General features: G+C 39.1%; 1 protein-coding gene across 6 annotated transcripts in view; it reads left to right on the plus strand.

The window, feature by feature from the left end:
• The window catches only part of C4H4orf50 (chromosome 4 C4orf50 homolog), an 83,931-nt gene that overhangs the window by 28,584 nt on the left and 29,589 nt on the right, over window positions 1-25,758 (plus strand). For 4 of the 6 annotated variants that reach the window (XR_014954705.1, XM_077782756.2, XM_085577663.1 and 1 more), the window contains exons 12-13: window positions 4,213-4,455; window positions 5,561-5,971. Coding sequence is in view for 5 of the 6 variants with exons in the window: in XM_077782756.2 (XP_077638882.2) it covers window positions 4,213-4,455; window positions 5,561-5,950 (633 nt within the window). In the remaining variant the exon portion in view is untranslated. Of the gene's footprint in view, window positions 1-4,212; window positions 4,456-5,560; window positions 25,757-25,758 lie in introns of those variants that run through there. The other 2 variants (XM_085577666.1, XM_085577667.1) reach the window with 1 other exon arrangement.

Below are 25,758 nucleotides of genomic sequence, written 5' to 3' on the forward strand. Positions count from 1 at the left end.
ACTCATTACCTCGCAAGAAATCACTTACTGCTTTCCAGTGAATCGTATTTGAAGATAATAGGCCTGAAATAAAATTCTCTGATGCTTTCTATAAAATGGTTTGTGTGTGGCTGTTAAGGTCAGAGGCTTTTCTGGCACTGAGGGTGAGATACATTTCCTATATGATGTCTGTACTTCTGACAGTCATCTGTGGTAGTTTATCTATTTATTCATAGTTAAAGCAGACAAAAACATACTTCCAAGGAATTATCTCGCCCATTTTATGTACCTGCTTTAGGTAAGTGCAGATGACCAGGCACCAAGAGGCTGCCCAGAGAGGGAGTGGAGTCTCCCTCACTGGAGATCTTCAGGAACAACCTGGGCACAATCCTGGTCCATGTGCTCTGGGATGGCCCTGCTTGGGCAGGGAGGATGGACCAGATAACCCAGTGTGGTCCCTCCCAGCCTGACCCATGTGTGATTCTGTGATAAGGTGGGAAGAGCTGTAGAAATTGGACTCCAGTGGTTGGGAGATATGCTTTGGTTCAATGTGTCCCACCCTCACAAGGAAGAAAGAATTTAGCTTTTGGCTTTCAGTCTTTTTCGGACAAGGCTTATCAAGAGCAAGGAATCTTTCAAGATTTTGAAGGAAGAGGCTTTTTTATTTGACATGCCTCAAAAAACGTACCTTGAATGACTGGAATCACAAGTGGATGGAGTGAAGTTAGTTATTTATCAATTTTTTAAAAGGGTGAAGTCAATTGTTGAGAGATATGTTATTTTTGGCTTTTAGAGAAATTATTAAAAATACTGAGAGACATGAAATACAGATTTTTAAAGGTTAGTGGGAGCCTGGCTTTTCCAATGAAACAACTGATAAAGCTGTTCAATAATTATGTAAGTGGTTGTTTGGATAGAGGGGATCTCAAGAATTTGTGCTGGTTGAGGAGAAGGTTCTTACTCAAGGTTAGTGCCATTTGAAAGTAAAGTTGAGTTTAGCTGACAAGATTTAGATCTATTTCCTGACTGCATAATACAGATATTTCAGCAGTGGTTTTTGCTCTAATTCATCAGCAACAGCATGCATTTCTATAGAGCAGCACATGCCAGGAATAGCCATGACTAAAAAAAGAAAAGCTTTAAAAACTAACCTTCCTTTATTTTCTGATAAATGATAGAATTTAGATTAACAAAAAAGGTACAATTAAAAACATGCAGATAAATGAAAACATTTTCATCTTCTCTCTGACACCACTGTCTTATTTTTTTGTAGTGTTGGGGAAGCTGATGTTTTTTGGTTTCAATAGCAATCCTTTCTAGAACTTGGCATTATGTTTACACTCTTGTCAGCTTGGTCAAATATCACAATATTTTAATTTCTTCATAGGTGGGGTACTTTCTGGAAAATTGAGAGGAAAGCAAAAAAAAAAAAAGGAAAACAAAATAAACACAGTAGTAGTAATAATAATAATAATAATAATAATAATAATAATAATAATAATAATAATAATAATAATAATATAGAACTAACCTGAAAAATAACAAGTTAATGTGTGATCAGTTGAGATAAACCACTGAGATTTTGCTTAGCTATGTAATAAAACATGCAGCAAACCCAGCACAGGGAAGAAATGATGATGTCTGGCTCCAGATCAGAAGACTGAAGGATAGCTTTATTAAAACTATACTATATTACATTAAAATACTATACTATTCTATATACTTACTTCTTACTTACCTATCTAAAACTAACAAACCCATGATTCTGCTGAGAGTCCAAGACACAGCTGGATCCAATTGGTCACTGAACCTTCCCCAGACTCCAACCCAGCAATCACTTCAGGTAAACAACTTCCATACCACATTCCACGTGGGGAAAATAAAGGAGCAGAGATAAAGATTGTTTTCTCTTCTTTTCTCTGTGCTTCTCCCGAAAGACAGAATTATGTCCAGAGAATGTGACTGTCACATCACTACATCCTTAGTGCTATAGGAAATGCAATCTTTAGTGCTAATCTTATGACACACCCAAGATGAGTCCTATGAGAGAATCATACAAATTTTCAAACAGTGCACACTGTACTGTGAAATCTTTGTCAGGGTAGTAGCATCTACACTCACTGGGATTTGCATTAACCCTGCTTTCTGCTGAGTGTCACTACTTTGGCTGCAGAAGAATTTGCTAATTCCAAGAGGCAAAAGGGTTTGTGGGGTAAAGAGGTGAGGAAAGGGATGACCCTGCAAGGAGGTTATTTTTCTAGAAATTACTTTTGCCAGTGTCAGAGCTTTGATTTGGTAGTGTGTTTATTTCTGGCAGCTTTATCAGCTCCTCTGCCTATGAGCAGGACAGTGATTTGCCTTTGCATGGGTCATTGAGCTCCAGAACTTGTTCTGCTCCTGCTCACACTCATCTATCACCACAACTGCCTCTAACTGTGCTTCCTGTAGTGAGGAAATTCCCATCAAATATTTTTAGATCTGATATCTTCATGCCTCAAAACACTTCAGGGCTGACCTTTCATTGCTTTAAGCCAGCTGGCATTTTTTGTGAGTGATGGGGAGAGATACTGCACTTGTAACCTTGGTTAGAAACCAAGGACTACAGGAGCTGCCTTGGGCTCCTGTGTTTAGAGAGGAACATCCAAATGTAAAGCTTTCACTTTCCAACTGATCTATGCCTGCAGTGCTAGGATATATTTGGGTATTCATGCCACCTTGCCTAAATAAATGCAATATCCAGATGGCATCACAGGCCCCCTCTGTAATCAGCATAGAGAAAGCAAACCTTTTTGGGAAGAGCAGCAATCTACGTTCTGTGCCCCAAACTGACCAGTGTGAGTGGTCCTTCCATTCCTGGATGTGCCTCCCTTGTTCCCTGGCCTGTTGTTCAGCCTGAACTAAAGGATCCAGGTGGAAGCTGCTGCTGGGCAGTGTCTCAGCTGGCCACACGTGGTTGTGCTGGGTGCTTTAAGGAGACCAATGGCCACAATTCATCAGAATTGGTTCCCTCTGCTCATGGTGGGGAGCCAAGAACAGGAGGTGAAATGGCAACAACAAAAATACAATGTGTTCTTCATGTCATAATAGAACTATATTTAGATGCAGGAGCTTGTCAATAAATGCTCATCTTTATGTTGGGTCATTTCAGAGCAATCCTACTCTACTATTTCAGAGTCCTTTGATTTTGCTTTTTTTTAATGGACACAAGTGATGTAGCTAAAACTGAATAAAAATGCACAGAGCAAAACCAAGATATTATTTTAAGTAAACTGTGTTTTCTTTTAAGTAATTCTTGCTGACCTGGCATATATATGTATTTGCACTTCTGGAGTTTTTGCAGGAGGAGTAATGGCAATGAGATGTTAATGCATAACAAGGTGTATTAATTTTAAATATAAATAAATAAATCTTCAAAATCTGAAGGCTGAAATGGCAAGGCTTGCAATCTCAAGAAAAAAATGCAACTGTGATCTGGGAGGTATAATAAATTTAGTTTTGAATGATAAAATGCTACTGCCTTGTAGCAGTCATTTGTATTCTGGGAGATCTGCTTGCAACTGTTATGAAAATGTGCATAATTAAACTGCTATTTCTCTCTTAAATTGGTCTGCAGCTCAGTGAAGATATTCTAAAAGGATAGTTTGCTGTGGTGTTAAAGTTGATTTAGATAGGAGATACGATCAACTTAATTTTTTTTTGTTTTGAATAGGAGGCTCCAGATAAGAGTTCATGCAGTTGAACACACTTTTGGAGTCTGTTCAGCTTAACTTTCTTGAGCAGTCATAGGCAGACAAACCTGAATCAGTTGTGCAGCATGGAGTGAGAAAATATGTGTCTAAAAGAATCCTGTTAGAAATTTTTAGATTCTTCAAGAGAACTGGGATAATTTTTAAAATCAGGATTTTTTTTTTCTAGTTTTAATCTAGGTTTTCTTAATAGCCCAAGGCATATTTTCAGCTGCAGTTAAAGCTTAGATATCTTTTTTGTTTTATTTTGAGGATGACTTGTTGAATACAGGATTCTTTATTTAGAGAGGTGCAGGAATGCTCCATGTCTGAAATTATTGGTATGTTATCTTTTACCTTATTTTATTAAATGTAGTTTATTTGCAGTTAATTTCTGTGGATATTTCTTTTAGTGAACTCATCCAAATGACTTCCACTAATCCAAAATGAGCAGCATTGGAAAGCTTAATCTATCTTGAATTTGTTAAAATGCTATTTTCTCCTGCAGATGCTGCAATCCTCCACAGACATTTCACAGGCTAATGGACAGCCAGAGGATGGTGTGGCAGGTGCCAAAGGGAACGGGATGGCTGGGTCAGTACCTGCAGCCCCTCAGCCAGGGATGGATGGCCCCCACAGTTCTCCCCTCACCCCAGATGTGTGTGCTGGTTCTTCTGTGGCAGTAACAAGCCCTGAGAGGATCACAGCCCTGCATCGAGAGCTAAGAGAAAACCATTACAAAAACTGCCAGGTCAGTAAAAGTTTTCTCACTGTTTTTAATTCAGTGAAATCTCTTATTCTTGGCAGAAGATACAGATGTTTGAATGATTCCTTCCAGAGATACACAGCTGATTGTTAGCTTAGACAAGCTGACAATAATAACTGTTTGATGTTTTTCATTATGCGTTTTCTTTTCCATTGTTTAAGAGGGGCTTGGGGCTTATAAAAATAATTAAAAGATTTTGATTTCATCATGATGTATATTACTCTGTGGTAAGATAATCTTTGCATATTGTTGGATGTTTTAGAAAAAGTTGTTATGTTGATCTTGTTCTACCTTTTTTTTCCCTCGTACAATTCCTTTTTTTTAGTGATCCAATTATTCCTATGCCCTGAAGCTCTTTATAGTAATTTCCATTAACTGCAGGAATCCTGTTAAGAACAGAGCTGATCAATTGCAATTGCATTTGTGACAGTCTGCTGCTAAACTAAACACGCAAGAGATTTCAGCCTCTCTGAGACAGCATAACCTCTTCATACTTGTATGGAAACAAAAATCAAATATGCAATTACTGGCGCCAGTTAGGTAGAGTAGTTAAAAATATTACTCTAGTGATTTTCCTTTATAATCTTGGATTAAAATAAATGCAATGAAACAATTAAAAGCATAAATTTTGCTTTTGGCATGAATGAAAAGAACATGGAAGATACTGAGACATCATTTTAGTTAAGTAATTTATTATGCAATGAAAGGGTGACTCAGAATTCTGATAACACGTTACTTAGTCCAGGCAATATATGTAATGGTTCAAATCAAGTTTCCTAGTCCTTTTCTCTCTCACACTCACATATAAAAAAGATCAATGAAATATGGCCATAAAAGAAAACTGTTATGAAAAGCAGAATGGAAGTAAATCTTTGATTGATCTTTGTGAACTCAGAGATTATTTTTTTATATAAATCATATGAGCTTTAATTAAATCCTAATGAAAGCAGGACATGGGCTTCTTGTGCATTTACATGGGAGGCACCAGCTGAATCAGCCACAATGCACAGAGCATCCTGTTTCCATAAAAGCATACAGCAACACGCTGGGACATCCAAGGTTACGGTTTCTGTTCTTCTTTCCTCCTCAGATACCTTCAGTTGTCCCCTCCAGCTCAAACCCGAGGGCTGGTCCCAGCCAGCCCATGAGCCATGAGGAAGCCCCTTGGCCTGTGCTGTCAGGGATGAAGGATGCTGCCGTGCCCCCGGAGCGTGCCGCGTTCTGGGCCACGAAGGGGAGGGATCGGCTGTCGAAACACGATGATGTATTTTGGGGTCAAATAGGAAATCAGCATGCAGGTGCTATTGCCCAGGGAATGAAACACAGAAATGCCATTATGAATAAGGCATGGCTCTCTAGAGAAAAAACAGATGGCTCAACCTCAGCTACCACAGCAGAAAGCTATTTGCCAGACGTGTTGTCAGCAAGTAATAAAGGTCGATATCCTGTGGGGAGAAATCAGCTGCATGGGAAAGAATAAAACCTGCAGAAATAAAACAAGGTAAACATCTCAGCAATGTGATTTTTCCCATTGATACAGAAGTACTAATTTTTTTTTGTTTTAAAATCACAGATATTTTACTAGTTAGCATGGCCTAGCAAGTAGTTCGAGATGACTGGAAAATTTATATGGAAAAGAGCTATGGTATTTTTTATGATCAAAATTTCATAGAATATTTGCGATCACTGAAACACATGGATTTTTCATTAGCCAGGCTGCCTTCCCATTTTGTTTTCACCTTTTGCTGGTGATTTGATTTTCTTTTAACTGAAATTGTGAAACAAATCTATTAAATCACTTTTGCTTTTATGTATAACCTATTTCTTCAGTGTTCAGTGGCAAGTTCTGAAATAACATCTCCCTTGTGTGACTGTTTCTGTGGAATATCAGGAAATGTAGTGTCATGGACTTCCTAGAAATTAATTTTATAAAAATTAGAGGGTAATTTTGCTGTGTTTCTTTACTATTGGGATATTTTTAAAAAATACATACTTTTTTCTTAATAGGCCCAACTACAGCAGAGCATTCAGTGTGTTGCTGTAGGAGCTAGTATCTGTAAAGCAGCATCCTTCAATTGTTGCTTTTAAGTAACAAATTACATCTTAGCTTGAGTAGCTTTACTGGACACATCCACAGCCACTTTCTGTAGGGGACTGCGTGGGCTGTGGGTACAGAAATGTCTGAGTTCACAGGATGGATGATGCAGGCTGCACCCTGTGCTGCCAGACCCCTGCACAGGGAGAAGGGTATGGAGTGCCAGGCCGCCTGTGCTGGCATCACCAGGGCAGAGCTTCCCTGCAGTCTGGCCCAGAAATAGCTGTGGTCTGGGCTGCAGGAGCCTTGGGGGCATCCTGGCTGTGAAAAGGAGGAGGGAGTAGTGTGTCTGTGCAGGTGCGTGAGTGCACTGGTGCTGGTTGGCTCTGGGAAGTTTAACTGAGCACGGTTGTAAATTCTGCAAAATACTGATTTAAATTGTGATCTCACCAGAGTTAATTTGTTTGTAAAAAAACCATTATTCATACATCTTTATCATTATTGTGTATTTTTTATCCCTTTTATTAGAAAAGGGCATTCACACACAGTAATACATGTCACAGTTGCTGTCTTTTTCCTCTGCCTCCATTGATTACCCCAGCTGGTTCATAGTATGTTACTTCTTGTTTTTCGGAAGCCAGAAATAAAATGCCTGGTTTTGATGAAATATTAATGCACACAGTCACACTTTATTGTGGAAACCCAGCTTCAGTTGCTCAGTAAGGTAGCAGTGCAGCAGTAACTGGATTGCTCTTTATCCAACATAGCTTTAGACAGCACACCCCAGATGCCAAGGGAAGTAGTCCTTGGAAGTGATGTTGTTGAATGCTGCCTAAGCAGGAGGTAACAGCAAGATTCCAGAATGTGGGCTTTTGCTTTTATGGGTCTTTATCTTCTCCCTGATGGCTGGCAAGAGCTTTTGAAGACAGATATACCTGTTATCCAGCCATCAGCTGCCTTGTCAAGTATTAAGATATTTTGATATGCAAAACCACTTGTAAATATTGAACATGGTAACTGTTACATTGATAAAATGATGCTTTAAGAATTTGCCATTGTGAGAACTTTTTGGAGGTTTATCTTGCTGACAGTAAAATACAGAGCCTGCCAGTTCAGTCTGAGGTCAGATCATAATGCATGAAGTGTGCTAATAATGAAGGTATTAATAACAATACTCTGTGATAATATGATAATAAGTCTTTGTTAACCTAGTGAAGCAATTTACTTTGAGTTTGCAACTATGGTGACTTTCCATGAAATTAAGCCTTTGTCAGTCCAGTCCCTTTCTACCACAGATAAGTGTGGTTTATTTTAAGTGTTCAGGCTTCATTTTCAGCTAATTAGGTTATTTGGCCCCATTCTTCCTCCTGCTGGAACTAATAATTTTCTGAACAAGAGCTGCAGACACAGAGATGTAGATGGAAGAACAGACATTTGCAAGGATATTACCTGCACTGAAGCACAGTAATTCAAAATGGACTCAAGCAATTCATCCAGCAAATGGATTTTGTGCTGGCACTTCCTTGCTTTGCTTTCACAAGTCACAGATTTCAGTTAAAATCCTGTAGCCCCTTGTGGTTTTAATTTTTTAAGACATCCATTCTTCCTGCTACACAACATTGTTTAAAGATGTGCAGATACCACAACTACCATTTGGCCAGCTGTTTCAGCTGCTTTTCATTTCTCTTAATTAAAAATGCCATAGTTTGGACACTACAGTGGAGGAATGGCAATGAATTAGCAGCAATCAGTTTGGAGAGCTGCATGCAGCAGCACTGGAAAAGGTGAGTCAGCTAAAGGTTTCCTCTTTTAAACCTCTGCCTAACTGCATTTCTCCCCCTACTGAATGGACAAATGAGAAGTGATAGTAAGATCATACCAAATAATTATGTACTAGTTGGCTTACAAGAAAATGAGCGGGTACATTGCACCATCAAACAAGGAGTTTCAAATTATTTAGACATGGTCATTTATAGGAACCTGACCCAAAATATGCAGTGTCAGACCAGATGGATCCTATATTGGTGTCCTTCTGAGCTGAAGTCCTGTGGGAGTCTCAGCTTGCTCAGGATAATTAATTTTGGCCCTTATTCTGTAAACTATTTGCTGGGGGTTTTCTATATGAAGAAGGATCAGTGGCAGTGTGCTTGCAGAGCACATCTGGCCTGTGTTGAGCCATCTGTGGTCTGCTGTTTGCCATCCATGGACCTGCATGAGTCGAATGGCATTATCTGTACTGGACTGGATGATGAGGATACTTGGAAGGAAGCTGGATGACAGCATGCTGCTTATTGACTAATGCTCAGAGCCTGCTCCCCATTCAGACTCTTCCACTCCCAAAGATATTGTTTGAAACAGCACAGGAAACGATTTTCTGGGATCAATAGTTAGTATCAAATGAGTGTTTATTAATATATAGAGGCAATATTTGCCCAGTTCTTTTTTTTTAGATTCAAACTACCTAATACTGAAATCAAAATATCTCTTTTTAGCAGCAAAGTTATATAAAGTTATATCTTTTATCTCTAGTTGCAAAAGAAGTATTACTTAGAAATGGAATTACATGGAAACATTAGCCTCAAATATAGTGCATAGTGCTTTCTAAAGTCTGTGTGAGAGATAAACACAAAAAGGAAACTCATGGTGTATCTGAGACTAAAAGTGCACTGTGGTAGTCCATATCCACTATGGGGGAGAAAGTGGAATCTGAGAATCAAAAACCGCTGGAAAGAATTGTCTTTCTTCCATAACAGATGAAAAAAAACCCATCACTTTCTTCCAACACTGAATGAGCATTTTCCTGAAATTAAAGAAAACTAATAATCCTCCTGCATTTGTGCTTTGCCTGTTTTGCTCTTGACTCATAGGGGAAGTCATAAACTGGGAATATAATTATGTTCAAATGCAATGAACACCTAGAATGACAGATCATGCATATTTTAAAAGACTTCTCTTTAGTCAGTGCAATTCCTGCATTAGACTACTTCTCTTATTTTTCAGGAAAATATAATTCATAATGGTTTTTTTAAATGGCAAGTTACCCTGTATTTTGTCTGCACTCAGCTGTGCATGCAATTTCATTTGACTAGAAAGAATTCATCCTGCAAGTTAAAAAGGTAAAGTTGCCCATTACATCTTATAAATGTCTACAACAGAAATGGTTTGATCAGAATCAGTGGAAGGAACATGTTCTGCATTTCTCTTTGAGAACTGATACGCTAGAGAAGGCTGGGAAGGCACAGGAAAGTATGGAAGATGACAAAACTCAGTGTCTTTCAGGTAAAAGATGTCAGGATCCTAGGTTGTCCTGTATATTAAACATTTGTAGAAAACGCAGAAGGGTTGCTTGTGAAGCTTGCCACTCCCCTTGTATTGCTTGCCTTGTGCTTTGGAAAGTTTTAATTCCTGAGGAAATCTGGGAATCAGGTCTTATGTTCAATCTGTGATCACTCCGTTTCATCCTCAGGACTGGTATTTGTAGGAGTGGGAACAGAACCAAGTTGCCCATGATTAAATCCCTAAGAATACCTATTTATATATTTTTTCAGTAGCAATTCTGATTTGTAAAAGCACTATCTAGTACCTTCTTAGCAACAACCTTTTCACTGAGCCCATAAGCTGATGGATATTAAGGCCCCTAATTAAAACCAGATAATGTGTGAAAGATTTCTACAATGCAAACCTTTCTCTTAAAGCCCGATTAAGCCAAAAATCCTCACATATCTGTTTGCACAAATGTATTCTCATCAGGTCAGGCACCTGGTAGCACTGACTTAGGTCCATCCTTCTCACAATACCTCATTCTTGGGCATGAGGAGAACAAAGGCTGGGACAGAAAATCAGATATTTCAGAAAGAATGGCCTATTACATTTAGCTAGGACTATAGTCTGTCAGCAGTCTCTCTGGCTCTGATCATCCTATCAGTCAGGATAATGGTAAACCATAGAATAATGTGTTCATTTACATATAAATGTGCATAAAACATTTATGTGCATATATATACACATATATATATGTATAATTGCATGCAGTTTGGCATAAATAAATATGGTTTAAAATAATAGGGAGAAATGATTTTCTGCAGATCATTCTCTTTTTTTTTTTTTTTTTTGTTCTTTGTTTTTTTCCTCTGTCTCGGGATTTGCAAATACAAGTAAGGACAAGAGTAGAGACTGATTTCTTTAATTCTTATTTTAAAGACTGAATATAAACCTTAAATTAAGAGGGAACTAAGACTGCACAGCGGAAGTTCTGGTTGTACCAGTTGACTACACTGCAGATTAAAAATCCAGATATGTATCAGTCTTCTCCTTCCCAAATAAACTAGATCCCATGGGAAGGACACTCACATGTGTGCCCCACATGCCAGCCCAAATGTAGATGACAGTGGGACCAGGCCAGTGGGGGACACTTTGTCCTGCAGCAGTTTAGCTCCCTGTTGTCTCTTTTGCTGCTGAAAGAGTGGGAGGAAAAAAGATCTGTGGTTGCATGAAGTATTGTTAGCACAATTTTGCTTTCATCAGCATAAACCATTGAACCTTTTCTGAGTGGGAGTTAGGCACCCCTAGGGAAAGTGTCATGCTGCTGTGGTGGGAGCCAGACTGACTTGCAAAGGCCTCTTGAACTGTGGCCACTGTCATATTTCATGTAATGTAAACTATCTCCCTTTGGAAATTTTATTGTAATGTGGAAAGTTATTGAGAGAAAAAGCTATGACTTGTGAAGTAAGCAGGTCTTTAGGAAAAAAAAAAAAAAAAAAAGAGAGCGAGAAAAAAGCAAAAGGAAGGATAAAGAGCTAGAGGATCCTGTTACAGATGGTGGGTCAGGTTCAGCAGGGTGCAAGAGCAGCTCAGTTTCAGGCTGGTGGTCCAGAGCAGCTGTGAGCTTGGCTTCCCAGGCACTGAGCCTGTGTGTTCAAGCCATTCGTGAAACAGGTCAAATGTCTAAGGATGGAGAGAGAGTTATTTTTTTGTAGGTTACTGGGGGTATTTAATCAGTGATTACTCAGAAGTTAAGATGCTAGCTGTACTGCCTAGTCACTGCTTTTTGATTATGGTGTGAGAACCTGGAGCAAAGGGGAATTTCAGTTAAGAATTGCTGGGAGTTTGTTTTGGTTGGACTTGTATTAATTGCATTTGGACAATTTGGAATTTGAAGTGCTGTGGCTTGTCAGCGTATGGCTGGCTGGCAAAGCCTCCTTGAAGGGGAAGCACCTGGAGCACATTGCTGGTTTTTATAATGTGGCTCCAAGGCTGAAAATTGTGAGTGATTTCTCACCCTCACTGAAAGCTGCAGCTAAAAAGGGAGGACGTGGCTGTCCCTTGCCCCCACCATCTGCTGAGTGCTGCCTCCCTGCTTCCCATCTGTGGCTGGGGACTCTTTCTCTCAGCAGCCACATCTCCATTTCCAGCTGGCTGCAGACTGTCCCTTCTGGTAAATGGGCTTTAAAATGTCTTGATGGGGTTGCCAAGCTGAAAGGTATTGATAATTTGTGACTGTTTGCACAGAGAACTTTGCTTGAGGACACAAGGCAGTTCTTGTCTCTTAGAGAAGCTGATTTGTAGGAGAAAGTGTACTCTATAATGTAGCTGTGGATAGCAAAGGACTGGGCTCTGCTCATGCCTGCCACCCTTCCAAGTTTATGTGCCTTTTCTTTGCTGGTTATAATGAGCAATATGACATGTTTACTGATTTAACAGTTTAAATTGGAGACCTTTTGTGGGTGGTAGCTCTTTTGCAAATGACTTTATGAATGAGCAGACAGGCTCATTTGATGTACCTGGAGCTTGGCCGAAATAAATAATATATCTTCTTTATATAGCTCCTAGATGATCTGGTGTCTCATCATTTTGCAAGACAGAAGTATTCTATCTGTAACCTATGGCTGGTGAGCATAACCAGAAACCATTTCTGTCACAATGAGCCTGCTCAAGAGCAGATGACCACAGAAGGAGCTGTGCAGTAATTCTGGAGAATTAGTGGTGGGTAGCAGGTGGCTGGCCCTGAGTGAGTGTTGGAGAGCATGTTGAAGGCAATGACCTCTTCAGGGTTTTGAAACCCAAGAAACAAAGCTTCAGCTGGTGTGGACAGGAATCATGTTACATGGACTTCATACAGAAAGTGCCTTCTGTGATGGTGCTCAGGAGAGCCCAAAAAAAAGCACTACTTGCTAACAAATGATATGGATGTCATTGTAGGACTCTGCTATAGACTGCCTGGCTAGGCCAATGACACTGATAAATTGATCTTTGAGGAGCTAAGAGATTCCTCTAAGTCATAAGAAAGGCAACTAAGAAAGATGCCCTCCTTGATTTACTGCTTGTTAACAGAGAGGGTCTTGAGTGAGGTGGAGTTTGGTGGCTGTCTAAGCCACAGCAGCCATTAAGTGATTGAGTTTAAAATCCCTTGTTTTAAACAGGAAGAAATGTGCCAGCAAAACTTCGTCCTGGATATTAGGAAAGCAGACTTCTGACTGCACAGGGCACTAGGGAGTAAAGCTCCCTGAGAAAAAGCTTTTTCAGATGCTGGGGTCCATCTATGCTGGTCAGCTTTTAAGCAGCACCTCCTAAGGACACAGGTGCAGGCAATTCCTGAATGTCTCAAGTCTGTCAGATCAGGCAGAAGGCTGGCTTGGCTGATCAGGGATTTTCCTTTGAAGATAAGGCAAAAAAGGAGGATGTATGAACAGTGGAAGTAAGATCAGGTGACATCGTCTGTGCAGTTTTGGGCATCACAATATTAGAAAGATAAAAAGCAATCAGAGTGTCCAAAGGAGGACTGAAAGATGACAAAGGGCCTTGAGGGGAAGCTATATGAGGAGCAGCTGAGATCACTTGGTCTGGTCAGCCTGGAGGAGACTGAGGGGAGACCTCAGTGCAGTTACAGCTTCCTGAGAGGGGAAGAGGAGGAGCAGACACTGATCTCTCTGTGGTGACAGTGACAGGAGCCAAGGGAATGGCCTGAAGTTGTGTCAGAGGAGGGTTAGGACTACATGTCAGGAAAGAGTTTTTTATCCAGAGTGGCTGGGCACTGGGACAGCTCTCCAGGGAAGGGGTCACAGCACCAGCCCGACAGAGCTCAAGAAGTACTTGGACAATGCTCTTGGGCATGTGGTGTGATTCTTAGAACTGTCCTGTGCAGGGCTAGGAGTTGGATTTCTATGATACTTCTGGGTCCCTTCCAACTCAAAATGTTTTGTAATTCTGTGATTCTGTTATATCTGACATCTGCATCTTTCCCAGAACAGCAATTCCTCTTGTACCCTTTAGAAATGACTCTGAGAATGCCATTTGCAGTGACCTTTTCATGTGGACAGACAATTGATTCAACATTTCCTGGGTCTTCTCTGGTGACAAGATGTCTTTATTAGGCTACAAAATTAAGCTCTTTATTGCTTACAGGTCAGCCAACACTGCAGACCTTCAAGCAGTGATTTTGTCAGGTGTCTGTCTCCCAGGCAGGGAGTTGGCTACCATGTATTTAAGACCTAAGCTTAAGTCATTCTCCAAGGAGTGGGATTCCTTGGGACATGTGTAAGTCTGAGTTAGTCTCCTGGCATCCCTGCCACCATGAAGATAAACCATCTCTTGATCTACAGGACAGGATAGGATTCATCTCATCATAATGTAGGTCTAAAATAGGCAAGATGATCTGTACTCTAGAGGTGCCTTTTCAACTCACTGACTATAAAGATGCGTGGAATGGAGCTACCTCAGATGTCAAGTCTACACTACAGGAATTAGGGGAGGAGATTCCCACACAAGGTACTTCAGTAGTGAAGTGACCAAGGTCATGTGGTGCTTGGCTGTGGTGACCTGGTTGTACTTTGCAGGACAAAGACTTGCAATCTTCCTTCTGAGTCCTGGGTGACTACTCTGAACACCAGAGTAGTCTTCATAGAAGAAAAAAGGGGCATTAATACTTGGGAACCTCCTTTTTGGGTTGTTCTGTCTGGGTTTTTTTTTGTTTTATTTAAATGTTCTGCCTGAGGACTTTCCCTCTGTACCTACAGCTTGGATTAGCTGTATAGTTTTGTCTTAATTTATGGTCACAAACTCTGGATTCACTGTAAAATTTTTAAGTACCAGTTTATAAATAGATTAAACAGGAAATAAAATGAGCATGGACACCTGAAGCCTTGTTGACCTGACAGATTCTCACAAGGCCCCAGGAGATCAGAGGCAGCATTCATCAAGTAAGCTATTGAGCATATGCCAGGTGTAGTGCTAATACTCAGGAGCTTTTGCATGGTAATAGGCCAGATTCATGGTTCTTTATTTGTGAACTCTGCACTTGTGCATGCTTCCTCTTGAGTAGTTTAAAAGTGCAGAACAGACGGCAGCAGCCTGTAAAATAGTGTATTCAAACATGGATTCAGCCTGAGCTGTGGGGAGTTCTCTGCAGTGGATTAGTGGCTGCAGCACTGCTGTACTCCTGGGAAATTGCCTAAGCACAAATGTTTCCTTTAGAGGGCTTCTGACCTCCTTTGTGTTCTTCTTAATTTCTGTGTCCTAAGTAAGGTGATATTAAAACTATTCCTTGTTGGTATGCTTCCTTGGGAGCTTTGCAGAGTGCACAGGAGGGAAGTGGTTTTGGCTGCTCCTAAATGAAAAGCAATTGCTCAGACTCCTGCAAGTCTAAGGAAGATGACATGTCAGCTAAGAATGAGTGCTGCTCTCTGTGCTGGCAAACTGGATACTGGGGAAAGAATAATGCTATTGTCAAGACACATCTTTCACTTTAATAAACCATTTTGAAAAGAAGGCTTTGCTTCGATTTAATAGTGGTCCTTGGGGGTGAAAAAATTCTGAACTCTAGCATGAAGGCAAACACTCCTTGTCTGTTTTGAAATAAACAGTCTTCTGCACTACTGTAAATTTTATAGATAGGTTATGAATAAGAAAATTGCCTTAGCAGTATTATTAGGAGTAATAACTTCCATTGTGAATAAATCTGACCCTTTTAAAATGTAAAAACATTCATATGTTATTATTCCAGCATAGCTTTTCCCTTAGAAAAGGTTGTCCTGACTGTAAGTTTTATTAGAAATGTCATGATATACAACTTACTATGAATTACTACTTTTGAGCTCTCAGTTGAACAGAGGTTGTAGCAATACATTGTTTTGCATGTCTCAGCTGCATATAGTGGATGCTTAATACTGGGGGCTTCTTCCAGGTCAGAATGACTGTTTTGGGACTAATTACCAAGTCACAGAGTTGTGCAAAATATCTGACACTGCTTGTTGAAGTCCTCCTTGATTATCAGTATTCATGGAGCTGTGGGTTCCTTTGTATTTTTTAGGATTGCTGCACCTGAACCCAGTGTTATGTTAGTGACCACACCAAATTTATTGCCTAATTTATAGGCCCACTTGATCGATCTGTGACACAGTTGAACTCGTGTTCAATGATTAATGTGAAATAAAAGGTAGTGTTTCATGGCCCAGTTAGATTAGATGCTCTTGATCTAGTCCTGTCAGTCAGCCACAGCTGTTAACATTTTATGTCCTCATATAAAACTGTACTTGTGCTGTTGTCAGTTTTCAAGCTAAAAGAAGTTCATATTATAATTAAATAGCTAGAGCCTATTTAAGAGACTAGGATAATTATCTATATATATAATAATAAATTTATAGGAGGACATGCTTAAACAAATATTATTTTTGCCACATAAAATGCTGCAGAAATTTTTCAAAGTCATAAGATAAAATTAGGAGTTCAGATTTCATTGCCTTTCTTCTAGGTGGTAATGAATGCCTCTTACGTCCTTGAAAATGGCCCCTAAAATCTTGAAATTGATTTTACATGCCCTACATAATTACTTGGGGTCAAAGATGAGGATTCTTTGTGATTTTTAAATTTAGGTTTTATTCAATGCAAATTTACAGTTGAAGTATTTACTCTTTGGACAGTATAAATTATAGTAGCTGAAGAACCTCAGTGTGGTTTCGCTGGGACTTGGTAGCATTCCCCTTTTTAAAACCTGGCAAGTTACAGGGCTGCTGAAGGGGAATTTCATCGCCCTGGGCATCAGAAAGTAGCTGCAGAACCAGGACAATGTGGACTTAATGGGAATTAAAAGATTCCACAGATCTTAAAGGAATGTTCTCATTAGGAAGGATGCTTTTCTTCTCACCCTTTTTGTGTGTCAAGATCACTATCTCATCAGGGAAACCTTCAATACAGAGTATTTTGAATGTGCATACGATAAATAATACTCTTTTTACTATATTTGGGCAATAGGGAAAATAATTTTCCTGGTGTAATGAGTGATAAGTAGAACAAAGATCATTTGGGAATAAAATGTAGCTGTTTGATCCATTTGATAATTTCCATCTGGATGGCATTTGCTTCCCTCAGTAAGAGGAATGAGAGCTGCCTATTTCTAGGCAATCTGTTGAGTTTCACAGAAAAGGACAGTTTAGCTTTTCCTTCCATATGGACATATATTATTACATTTACAAACATGTTGTTCATCTTTCTTTTTTTGTTAGATCCTCTAACAAGCCTTAATTCCTAGGTGGGTTGGGATGTGGGTCAAATATTCTTGGTTTGTGGGTTTATGGGTTTTTTCCCCCAGAAATCAGTAAACAAGGGGAAAGATTCCTTTTATTCTGTATAGATAGGTACTAGTTAATTTATAAACCAAAAGAAACCTTGCTTGTTGGAGCAGAAAGCAAGTTAGCTGTAATGAGACTGGAATTATCATTGTTCTCTGGGCCTGCCCATGCTGGAGGAGTGGAGGTCTGCAAGCGTGACTCCGGGCTGTTGTGGGATTCAAGTCATGCAATCTCCAGCATGAATTTAGCAAATGTCACCTCAGGATTCTCCCTCTGGAAGAGTGAAGTACTCTAAACATTAAGAGGATCATTATAATGTCATTTTGGCTAACCAAAGAGAAAGTGTTTTCTTACTACCATGAGGTGACAATGGTTAATGATGTGGTTTTGCCACTGCCCTGGGACTACTGGATCTTGTGCATTTGTATAATTTTTTACAAGCTTTTGATCAAACTCATGTATCAGAGGCAAAACTTCAGAATGCTTCACTTCAGCACCCTGGGCAGGCAGACATGTCTGTACCCTGCTCCCCTGGCTGAGCACAGGCAGTCCAGCAGGAGTTCCTCCCTCCCAAAATGTCATGCAGTACCCAAGTGCAGTAAGCACAGGCATTGATGCTTTTTCCTCGGAATACCTTTATTTGAAAAGTGATTCTGTTCTCTGCATCATATTTTGGTTTGGAAGTGCTTGTGTCTAAAACCTTTGGAAAAATGTAGAAATCTCTTTCCAATATCCCTGCACAAAAAAAAAGCAGGAAGGAACAGTTGTACTTTAAGAGGACAACCCTGTTTTCTTCATGGAAAGCCAGTGTGGAGTTTTTTTTCCTTTGCCAAATCTATGTGATGGAATGCTGCAGAAATGGGATATTGTGTGACTGCCTGGAGCTGAGGAAAGGTACAAAACTTAGGAAAAGGGTATGAATCAGTGCCTGGTGTTTTAGGGCCACACCTCCTTCCTCCTCTTCTTACTAGTAGGCCATGGATATTGGTTTTTTCTCTGTTTTTTGGTCTGCTGTGGCTGTGCCCAAACAGCTTGATTGCAAATTCATCCACAGTTCAGAGTTAAACCAGCCTTTTTTTGCTGCCACTGATAATCATATGCCACTATCAGCAAAATTGCCACCTGTAATCAGCTCTCTAAGAGCACAGATGGCTTCCAAATGCACTTATTCAGTACCAGAGCTGCAATTTTAGCAGCAATTGCTTCTTAGCATTTTGCACCTGGAATTTTTACTAATTTTCATATTTATCAAACAGCTGTACATTGAGACCTCCAGCTTGCAGGTACTTGTGATCTAAAGAAGTTTGAGGATGATTACACTCCAGTTTCAACAGAGGCTTCCCCTGATGCAGTTGTAGTTCAGTTAGGGCCTGGTCCTCAGAGGATTTCAGTGCCTTGTCCATCATATATTTAATTGGTGAGTTATGACTTTTGTATTTCAATGCATTTTCTTTTTAAACTTCTGTTGTCCTGTCTACTTGTTGGTATCCTGAAAGAGAGCAAGCTCTGCCTGCTTATATGGTGGACTTGAAGTGATTCCAGGCCCTAACACTCATGTTTGGAATATGCAATCCAAAAGACAATTCCTAACTTCCAGAAAATAGGATTTTTCTCCATGTTCTGACCTTTAGCAATCTGCACCAGTGAACAGAGCCATGTCCCAGGCAGCTGCTGGGAAGGCTCTTGCCTCTTTTAGGAATGAAAGCATGGAATCCTTTTTTTTTTCCAGCCCTCACCCACCAGTGCCCCAAAAACAAGATTTTCCCACTGAAGTGATGCAGATCTTCTCTCTGCTGAGAAGTTTAAAAATTTCTTGTGGTTGGAAAGCTGGAAAAAAAAAGGATTCCATGCTGGTTTGGCTGTTTGTCTCCTTCAGGAGTTCTCATTGTCATGTGGCAGGAGGTGATGATAGAGTGTTGGTCAGGTTTCTGGTGACAGGGAGTCTCATTATTCATGTAGTGCACGAGCCACAGTGAAATTATGAAGGATTTAAGGCTAGTGGGATGAGCTGGGTAGAAGTTTCTTTCCTACTCATTTTAAAGGAGGTGAGGGGAAGAGGAAAAATACTGAAGAGAAGAAACAATGGAAACAAGAATCTATCCAGGAACAGAAGCAGAGGCTGGTGGAAAAAGAGATGAAGTTTTGTTGAGTCAGAAGCACTAAGAGATAAACAAGCAATGTGTGTTAGGAAGGACAAAATTTACATGTGAAACCCTTGTTTCTCAATTCTGATGGTTATGTTTTATAAATCATATATATACTTAATTCCGTAGCACATAGTTAATTCTTCAGTAAAGCAGAGTTAAAGCCAGAAACGTTATGTAGTGAGAATATGAACAACTTTCTTTAGGGGTGGAAGACTTTATATATTATTAAATGACCTATATCAGAAAAAATTATAAGTATTGTAATTGCTTGTCTTTCTCCAAACTGGTGTTCGCGTGAAGCATTTTCAACAAAATATGTGAAATAATATTCAGGGTGAACCCTAGCTCTGGATTGTCTTGTGTATATGTTGCTCATGTAGTAATTAAAAGGGAGAAAACCAAGTTTTTATTAGCTTTCTTAGAGATGTATTTGAAGAAGAAAATGTGATGCATTAGGTTATTCTTCAAAATAGGGAGAAAAGGAAGAAGTGTGGAGCCTTCTTCTCTTCCCCAGAGTTTCAAGAATTCATGGCTGAGATAGTCAATATAAATATTTTTCATATGGAGTTCAGTCTCATCATGCTGGAGATGTTTGTCCCTCCACAGCAAACAGCCAGAATTGGAAATCTGCAGGTGGGTTGACTCAGATGGGAAAGAAGCACGTGTGCCTGGCTGAGCCTAGGTGCTGAAGGACTTCTTGGGGGAGGGAGAGAGTGGGTCAGAATGAAGAAACAGATGTTGTCTAGGCTGGAATTTCTATTCATTTTATCTGGTCACCTACAGAAACCCTATGACAAGGCTGAGAGCCTTGTCATAAGATCAGCTGTGACAAATGCAACGCCTGGTTTCCCACAGGGAGAGCTGATGTTTACTTCATGTCATTTTTAGTTGCTGTTGTGGATTCCTTTCTTTTTTCTTCTGAAAAGTATATTTAAATGAGACAGAAGTAGTGTCTGGTTAGCTCACAAGTTAAACAGCCAGCTGAAATTTCTTTACTTTGCTGGAGCACTTAGAGTTTTCTTTATGTACTCTTAAGATTTTATCAAGACAGATCATGGCTTATTCAGTCCTTGTGATGTGTGACAGTTGGATCTGGCTGATATTTCTGTCCTTAATGAATTATTAAAGTGGGCAGCATCATTAAAAGTTTATTTTAGTCCTTTTCCAGACCTTTTAGTTATGAGATGACAGTAGCTACTGCTGCCAAAAGTGGTTTTGCTGTTGCTGAGTCGTGGCAGGACAGAGCTTGTGCACGTTGTGCCTGTGTGGTATCCCCACACATGCTGACACTGTGTCATGGACATCCTGTGAGCAAATAAGTTACAGCATTCAAATTACTGCAAGACATAGTGTCCTAAAAACAGGCTTCATTCTTACTTGCAAAGTTACCTGCTCATGGGTTTTGCAGGCATACAGTAGAGCACAAGTGGTGAAGTCAAATAGCCAGATTGTTGTGCTGTTTCTTATGCTTAGAGAAAGGAAACTTGTTTGTGATTAGGGTAGAAATAGATTTATTGTCAGAAAAGGAAGATCCATAAAAAATGAGCCAGCAGCTGAAAGCAGATACCTTGGGGAAGAGATGGGGGCAGAATGGTTCTCTCCAGGGCTTTCATTGTTTTCTGCTCAAGGATTTCCTGAAGCAGAGTAGGTTTCTGTTTGTTCAGTGAACCTTGATGGATTTTAAGTTGTCAAGGCTCTCTTGAACCCATATAAACTTTTCCTCTTGGCAGTATTCCATGGAAAGGAGTCCCACCACTTAGTTATATGTTCTTAACATGTTAGAAACCAGTTACAAGTCAGTGCATCCCAGATCTTAAAATTCCTGGTTTCCTTCTCCACTTAGGTATAGTTTTACCCAAGAATCCATCTTCACTATAAAGTTTGCACAAGAATCTATCTAGCAAACAACATCTTAGTTCTCTTTTAGGTTTTGGAATCAAATTTCCAAAGCCATTTCATGCCATATATAGGGTTAACATTTTAAAAAAAAATCTTAAAACCTCTCTCCTCCAAAATTACAATCTTTATTGTAAATAGAGCTTACTATTTTCCCCCTTCTTTTAATTGTCTTTTTTTTTTTTTTTTTTAAGAGAGAGTACACACTGGGCCAATTTCAGACCACAGGAAAATTTTGGAGGTATAACTAATACTGTGTTATTTGTCATAGGAACATAGGATAAGTAATGGGATGGTGAACTAAACTACAAAATAAACACATTTTTTGTTGTTTGGTTATTTTTTAAATTTTTTAAATTTTATTTTTCTATTTCAATTAAGTACTTCTTTTGAGGTACTTGACATTTCTCATGTCCTGTACAGCTGCAAAATATTGTGGTCTGGAAATCCTCAGTATTGTGTGTTGTCTTAGGTTACTACAGTCCAGGGCAAAGTAAACAGGCAAAACAGAATGAGTCTTGTCAACCCTGTTCAGCCATGTGTGCACAATTAACATCTCCAGGTTTCCTCTTGCCTCTTCACTTGCTACCCATTCTGACAGAACTTTTAAAGCCAAAGTCTTAATGTCATTGAGTCACATTTCTACCCCCAAATTCTTACTTGCTCTACTGTTGAATATTAAGAAAGCCAGTCTTTTCTGCTTGAGGTGTTGCATTTCTCACATTCCTGCCTTGTGAATTTAGCAGCTATTTATTTCAGATACTGTCTTATTATTCCATCTTATTCTATTACACCTGCTTCTTTTCATTCAGTTTTGTCTGTTAAGTCCACTTTTATTAAAGTAATTGTACCACCACATATTGTAATGCACATTTTATGCAGACTGCGTAGCTAATGCTGAAGATACTGACTAACATGAGTAATGTTTTGCTAATCTCCAAAATATAGAATTAATAGAGAAAAATCACAGTATTGATCAGGAGTGGTTGATACTATAAAGCTGTGTCCCTGTTGAACCAAAGCATTTAAAGCATTATGTGAAACTGCATTGTAACTGCAATGCTGTATTGGCCAGGGGGTAACAATTGACTTAATAGCATGAACTCAGATGAAATGTGCTGAACTGAGGACACTGTTAAATTGACTTTCCTCACTGAAACAAAAGCTCCAGTGCCTGCTTTTACACTGTGTCAGTGATTGAAAAAGCTTATGAAAACACTCTTCTTGCTGTATGATTTTTGTTTTCTCTCCAGGAATGAGTTTACCAGTTGGTTCAGTCTGTATTATTTAACAGTGAAGAGAGGTATCCTGATGTTCAATTCAGAGAATAGAATGAACTAGGATGTTGCAATAACTTAGAATGCAGAATGCAAGGTAGACTCAATAGAAATGAACATTTAAAGTTTTATCTCAACAGTAAATAAGTTTTATTTAAATTTCATGCTTTTTTTTTTTCTTAGTTTTATTTAGATAGAGAAAACCCTCTATGCTAATTTTTAGGAGTGTTAAATTTCAAATAAGCACATTGATCTTGAAACACTCAATAAAGTCAATAGAACCATTTCTGGTGACAAACTCACATCTGTCATTTTTTTGCATAATGGTCACTGACATATAATCTATTTTCTTGCCTTACCAAAAATAAATAAATAAATAAATAAATAAATAAAATTAAGCCAGCAAAAGTGAAGTGGAAATATATATTATAATAGTTGTAAAATATACAATTTAAAATTTGTCTTATGTAATTAATGTATTTTTAGCTGGACTACCATGTTTAATTATGTTTCCTTTTCATTTTAGAAGGCTGGGTTTCTTGCTCTCAATGATTCTGGTCCATCACTTGGACTTGGCCAGGACTTGGGCTGTGCAATGTTGCTGAGTCAGCCAATTTGTATAAACTACTTACCTGCCTCTCTGAGCTGTGTAATGCTTGCTTTGATTGCATTCAAGATCCACACAGTCTTAACCTAGGATGCTTCATCATACCCTTGAAATGCAGCAGCTTTATCCTTTACTGAGGTACAGAGAAATTAAGTCCAAAGTCATACAGAATTTGGGTCTCAAAGGGACAAAACAGGGTATCAAAATCTGGTCTAAATCCAAGGGCAGTGCACTAAGCAGTGGATCCCTTTACATCAAGAAGGAAGGGCTGACACATTTTTACCTGATACAAATAAATGTATTAAAAGCTGAGATGTAATTTTAATGGGAGATTGATTTATGTTTTAACTAAATAAATAAGAATTTATGGCTGGAGAAAGGCAGCTTGAGGGGACCTTATCACTCTCTACACCTACCTGAAAGGAGGTTGTAACCAGGTGGGGGATGACCTCTTCTCTTGGGTAACTAGTGACAGGAGGAGGGGAATGGCCTCAAACTTGCACCAGAGGAGGTTTAGATTGGATATTAGAAAAATTTCTACACAGAAGGTGTTGTCAAGGATGTGCTGCTCAGGGAAGTGGTGGAGTATGAAGGTATTTTAGAGATGTGTAGATGTGACACTTAGGAGCATGGTTTTGTTTGCTGGACTTGACAGTGCTGGGTTAATAGTTGAATTTCATGATCTTAAAGGTCTTTTCCAACCTAAACAATTCTGTGATTCTGAATAGATTTAGAGCTTGTGGAAGGCGCCATATTGATTACCTGGGATAGGCAGGAGTCCTATATTCATTAATAGACACGATAATTTGCATTGATATAGTTACTGAAAGCTTGTGTGGACTTGAAAGTGGTACTTTTCTGCAAAAATGAGAGTCCACAGCCTGTATTTTGATCCTTTGGTTGCCTGAATGCTTAGATCACTATTCATGGAGGAAACATGTTACTGGATTCCTTATGAGATTCCAAGTACTTACCTTGCTGCTCCATCTTCCTACATCTTTCACGCATCAGAGTTTCCTCTCTTTCAGTGTTTCCTCTGTCTGCCCCATTATGCCTCTTCCACATTTCACTCCCTCTTCACCTGCAGTGCTGCTAACCATTTTTCACAGCTCCTGGCAACTGGCTGGACAGGAGACAGTGGTTGCTGCAGCTCACTTGTATTTAGGTATGTGCTTATTTTTACCAACACATCTGTGCTGACTTAGTCAGGATGTCTTGACTCTCTTTTTGTTATGAAAATTGAAATAACTTTCTGATTAATTATTGAAAATGCATTCTATTATCAATGTATAAATTAAATACATGCTCTTCTGTATACTATTTTGGTATAGATGCTATATTAAGGGTACAGGATGTTTGGCTACTGTTATCTCTAGTTTAAAATTATGTACTCTTTGCAATTCTTCAACATCTTCCTGTGCACATTAATTTTAAATGTGTCTTTGCTGCCCTTGCCATTAATCTAAACACAGTCCCCATGAGTGTAGCATCACTTCTGCTAATCATCCTGTCATTTGGATTTATGCAAGTGTTATCTGACGTGACTTACGATCTTTCAAAGGGATGTTGTTTCCATCTTCTTATCAAGGCTTTGGTCCTGTTTCATTAATGATAATAGTAGTCCCATTTTCTTTATTATTATACAATATGTGGTATTCATGCAATAATTCATGGGTTAAGATGTCTTTATAGACGTGCATTTAGGAACAGCTCTATAGGCTGTTTAAATTGTTTCTGTTCCTTCAGATAAGTTAATAGTTGAATAATTGTTTTGCTCACAGTTGCTGTATGTTTGTGTCTGGTTTTTTTGGTCAGTGTTTATACTGTGGTGCTCAGGAGAATTTTTTGCAAACAGAAATTTTAGTTTCATGGCTGAAGCCCTTGCTTAGCATCAACTAAGAGCTGATTCTTTGAGCAGTCCTTCTGAAATTCACTGCTTCCTGATGATTAAGTTGCACTTTGCCATGCAAATCTGAAATTAAATCCAAATGATACAAATTAGCTGTATGGACTGAAGATGTACACACCAACTTAAAAGAGAATTTGGTTATTTGGATATTTGCACAGCCCAAATCAGTGGTGAGCTGGCATGAACACGTGCCACTTCATTTATGCAGTGAACACTGGGTCAAATTGGAGAGATTCCTGTGGCTTTCTGTAGCACAGGTACAGGCAGACCAAGCTAGTAGCTTCCTGTGAAAGCCTGGAAATTTATCTTTTGTTTGAATTAGCCTGAGAGTTACCTCAATGCTAAAGATGTTTAATTATTTAAAGATGCTTAAGCAAGTCAGTTACCTAAATATGTATGTGAGGATGAGGGGAGGAAGAATAATGACTATAGGATTTAGCCTAATATACCTAGCCTGGGTTTTTCAATTTTTGCATATATATTACTGTCTTTGTTTACATATATATTACTTACTTTGTAGCCTTTCTGCAGTAATTGGTGGATGTGAATCAGAGGATAAGCTTGAAACCAGATATTAGAAAGCTTTAATAAGACCATTTCTAGTCAGCCATGTGAATACCACAGCTGTGCTAGGGTCAGAGAGACTGTTATGTTTGTCTGCAAGTCTGACAGAAGATCTACTTGCCCTTGAGTCCATCTAATCAAATCATAATAGAGTAAATGCTATGAAACATATATCACCCTTTAATAATCAGCTACAACTTCATGACCACCAAAGGTAGTTATCTATTCTATATTAAATCATATAAACTTGTGCTTTTCACATCCCCTTTTTAACTACTTTTTTTTTTCTGC

This window comes from Lonchura striata, chromosome 4 (genome assembly GCF_050655825.1).
Source record: "Lonchura striata isolate lonStrDom1 chromosome 4, ASM5065582v1, whole genome shotgun sequence".
Lineage (NCBI taxonomy): Eukaryota > Metazoa > Chordata > Aves > Passeriformes > Estrildidae > Lonchura > Lonchura striata.